This window comes from Empidonax traillii, unplaced genomic scaffold, assembly GCF_003031625.1.
Source record: "Empidonax traillii isolate 1590-97213 ecotype Southwest subspecies unplaced genomic scaffold, ASM303162v1 scaffold4014:size32223, whole genome shotgun sequence".
NCBI classification, from domain to species: Eukaryota; Metazoa; Chordata; class Aves; order Passeriformes; family Tyrannidae; genus Empidonax; species Empidonax traillii.
The window spans coordinates 21,894-25,176 of NW_020959207.1; the positions used below are offsets into that span (position 1 = coordinate 21,894).

The window sequence follows — 3,283 nt, forward strand, 5'->3', positions numbered from 1 at the left end:
CTGAGATCATGGCCAAGGCTGACATCGCACCAGTGCTGATTGATGGCACTTCAGGCTCAGCCACGGAACTCATAGATGGGACAGAAACCCCTGAGACTGCCTTGACCGCTGACACAATCCACGATGAAATGGAACCAACTGATGTCAAGGCGAACGATGACACCACGACTGACGGCATTGAAAAGGCTGACACCACGCCCACTCAGAGTGTCCCTGATGCTCCCCATCTGGAATTTTTTGAGGAGAAAGGTGTCTCCAGAATGAAGGAAGTAAGCAGCCTGTGGTCAGGGCTCAAGTGCCCCAGGGATCTTGTGGCCCCTCAAGCTGGGTCTGCTGGGTCCCCCAAGCCTTTGAGGCCATAGAGTATGGTGGGAAGGGAAGAACTTCCTAAGGGAAGTGGGGACACTTCCTTGCTCTGGGAACTCTGCCACCCTCCCTCATTTCCCCTCCAGGTGCCAGCCATTGTGAGGTCCATCCACCAGCACCTCACATTCCACGTGTCTCCAGATGTCAGGATGCACACTGACATCCGCAGGCTGGCTGAGGCACACCCTCATGAAGTTGTGATGACTCTTCTGTGCTGTGCCCCAGCATGTGACAGGTACAGGGCTCAGCTACTTTGGTGGCTCAGGGCTCAGCAGCCCTTAGAACCCATCACCCTGTAGAGCCTGTCCCACCTGGTCTGCCAGGCAGATGGAGAGTTCCAGGACCCTCCAGCCCCTCCATTTCCCAGCCCTGGCCTATCAGCCCCTGGTTCTGCAACCATTTGCCCTCCCTGTCCCTCGAGGCACAATGGCTCTGTCACCTGGGCCCCCACAGCTGCCCAGGCCATGGCACTGTAACCGAGACCCCCCTGACCCAGAGCTCTGTCTCCACAGAGCTGCTGCAGTGATGTGGAGCAGCATCGCCTCCTCGGGAACCGCAGTGGAGAAGGTGCTGCCCACACTGCTTGGAGCAATGCAGGACTGGCCGATGCATGGCATGTCCAGCTCTGATGACGACCACACACACGTCTCTTCCCTGGCTGTGAGTTTCTGGAATTGGCCTTTCCTCCTCCCCAGGTCACCTCTCCAGCGACTCTCCATCCTCCCCCACTACTGCATCCCTCTGCCCCAGGCACTGGGCTGCAAATGTGGTAGAGGGGCAGGTTCAGGGGCACCAGGCTGGCTGCTCCCCCTGGGACTCCCCTGGCCTCTCCCTCCCATGCTCGGACCCTGCCACATGGACATCTCACACTGAGCACTGTCTCTGTGTGGTTTTATTGCAGGCAACCCTGGCACTGCGGCTCATCATCCAGGAGCCCCAGTGCCTGGATGCAGTTTTCAATTATGTCCCCTGTCTTCTTGTGGCTTTGCTCTTCCAAATTTCCATGAGCACAGAGCAGATGCCGGAGAAGGTCAATGCCTTCTGGAGGGGATGCCAGGAGGAACATGGCCTTCCCGCCAACCCCAACAGGTACTCCATCCCTGTCCTCTTTCCCTCCCATGCCCTTGGGGCTGGGACCAGGGCTTCCAGCATGACCTGGCCTTTGCTCTGCACACAGGTTTGCAGTACAGACCCTGAAGGCTCTGCTCTGCTGCCTGCACTGGGAGAATGAGATGGTGGCCATTGAACGGAAGCGTGGCTGGGAGACACTGCTGTGTTCAGACACCCACCATTATGCAGTGGGGCTGCTGGCCAGGTGAGACATCCTTCTCCCCACTGCGCCTGTTGTCTCTCTCTTGGGCACCAGGAACCCCACACATCCCTTGTGGCCGTGGGCCAGAGGGCCTTGGCACCAAGAGATGTCCAAGCAGATTGGAAAAGGCTGTGAGAGCTGGGTGCAGAGGAGGAATGACCTCCCAAAGCGCCCACATCTCATGCTGGGCTGCTGGGGAAGGTCCAGGCCTCTGTGAGTCTCTTCTTGGAGAGCTTTGACCACCTGGCTCAGGCCTGATGGGTCCCTTTTTCCCCATGACAGGGAGATGCGCCATGTCTTGGTGCCCTTCCATTCGCAGATAGCAATCCACCTGCTCGGACTGCTCAGCAGGGAGGAGCCCCTCTGGGAGCTCCCTGCCCTGGCGTTCCTTGTAGAGGTGAGCCTGATGGAGAGCGCTGCCTCACCTGCCTGCCTCCCCCTCTCTGCCATCTCACAGCCACAGCTGCCAGGGACGGTGCCTGTGCCCTGTACTGCTGCCTGGGCACAGCTGGCTCCTGCCTGAGTGGCTCCAGGGTCCTGCCACCTTGGCACCCCAGCACTGCTCTCTGCCTTCCAGATCCTGGACTATCTGGATGGGACAAAGTGTCATGAGAGGGTCCTGCCCATCCTATCAAGGAACCTGCAGAGCCAGTGCCCTGAGCGGCGGCGCCTGGCACTGAGAGGGCTCCTTGTTCTCAGTGTGGAACCCTTGATGGTGAGAAAGGGACACCCGGCTGAAGCCACACTGGCAGCCTGGGCCTGGGGAGTGCAGTAGCTTGGGCTTGGCTGGGCTTTGGGAGCTGTGGCAGCTGCTCCCAGCTCTCCTGCCTCCCTCTGCCTCTGGGCCCTGGGACAGCAGCGTGGGTCCTGGAGCTGCTGCATCATGAAGACACAGAGCTGGTCGAGATGACGCTCTCTGTCTTCCTGAATGTGCTCCGGAATGAAGACCTTCAGGCATTCAGCTGCGCTGCTCCAAAGCTGGCTGAGACACTCCAGCCACTGTTTGAAAATGTAAGGATCTGGTGCTGCCAGGGAACTTTGTGCCCTGTGGATTTTAAAGCCTGTTCCAGGTGCACCTGGAGCAGCCAGTGCTGAGATCTTTTTGTCTTCTTCTGCTCCAGGACAACAGCCATGTGCAGCTGCTCTCCATTCGCCTCTTCCAAGAGGTGATGGAGTTGGTAGCGAAAGAGGGAAAGACGGAGGTGTGCCAGGGCCTGCTCCCATTCTTCCACTGGGATGATGAGAAGCAGTGTGGGGCAGAGGTGAGCACTTGAGGGCTGTGGTGTCCCCGTGGCAGGGGGCTCAGCTGCCTCTTGTCCAGGTGTCTCCATGGGGTGCATTCCTTCAGGAACAAGCTGCTCCACTGTGGGTCCTGCCAGGGAAACCTGCTCCTTCGTGGGCTCCTCTCTCCATGTCCAGCACATCCCTGTCAGGACCCAGCTCCAGCATGGGGCTCCCACGGGCTCACAGCCTCTTTTGGGCATCCACCCACTGTCACGGGAGCTCCCCCACAGGCTGCAGGTGGATCTCTGCACCCCGGTGCTCCTCCATGGGCTGCAGGGGGACAGCTGCTGCACCACGGGCTGCAGGGGAAGCTCAGCTTTG

At 59.4% G+C, this 3,283-nt stretch overlaps 1 protein-coding gene across 1 annotated transcript in view; it reads left to right on the top strand.

The window, feature by feature from the left end:
- The window catches only part of LOC114072795 (maestro heat-like repeat-containing protein family member 7), a 19,600-nt gene extending 17,147 nt beyond the window's left edge, over window positions 1–2,453 (top strand). The window contains exons 5-6 of the mRNA XM_027910639.1: window positions 1,961–2,075; window positions 2,256–2,453. Coding sequence (XP_027766440.1) covers window positions 1,961–2,075; window positions 2,256–2,453 — 313 coding nt within the window. The remainder of the gene's footprint in view (window positions 1–1,960; window positions 2,076–2,255) is intronic.
- The last annotated feature ends 830 nt before the right edge of the window (window positions 2,454–3,283 follow it).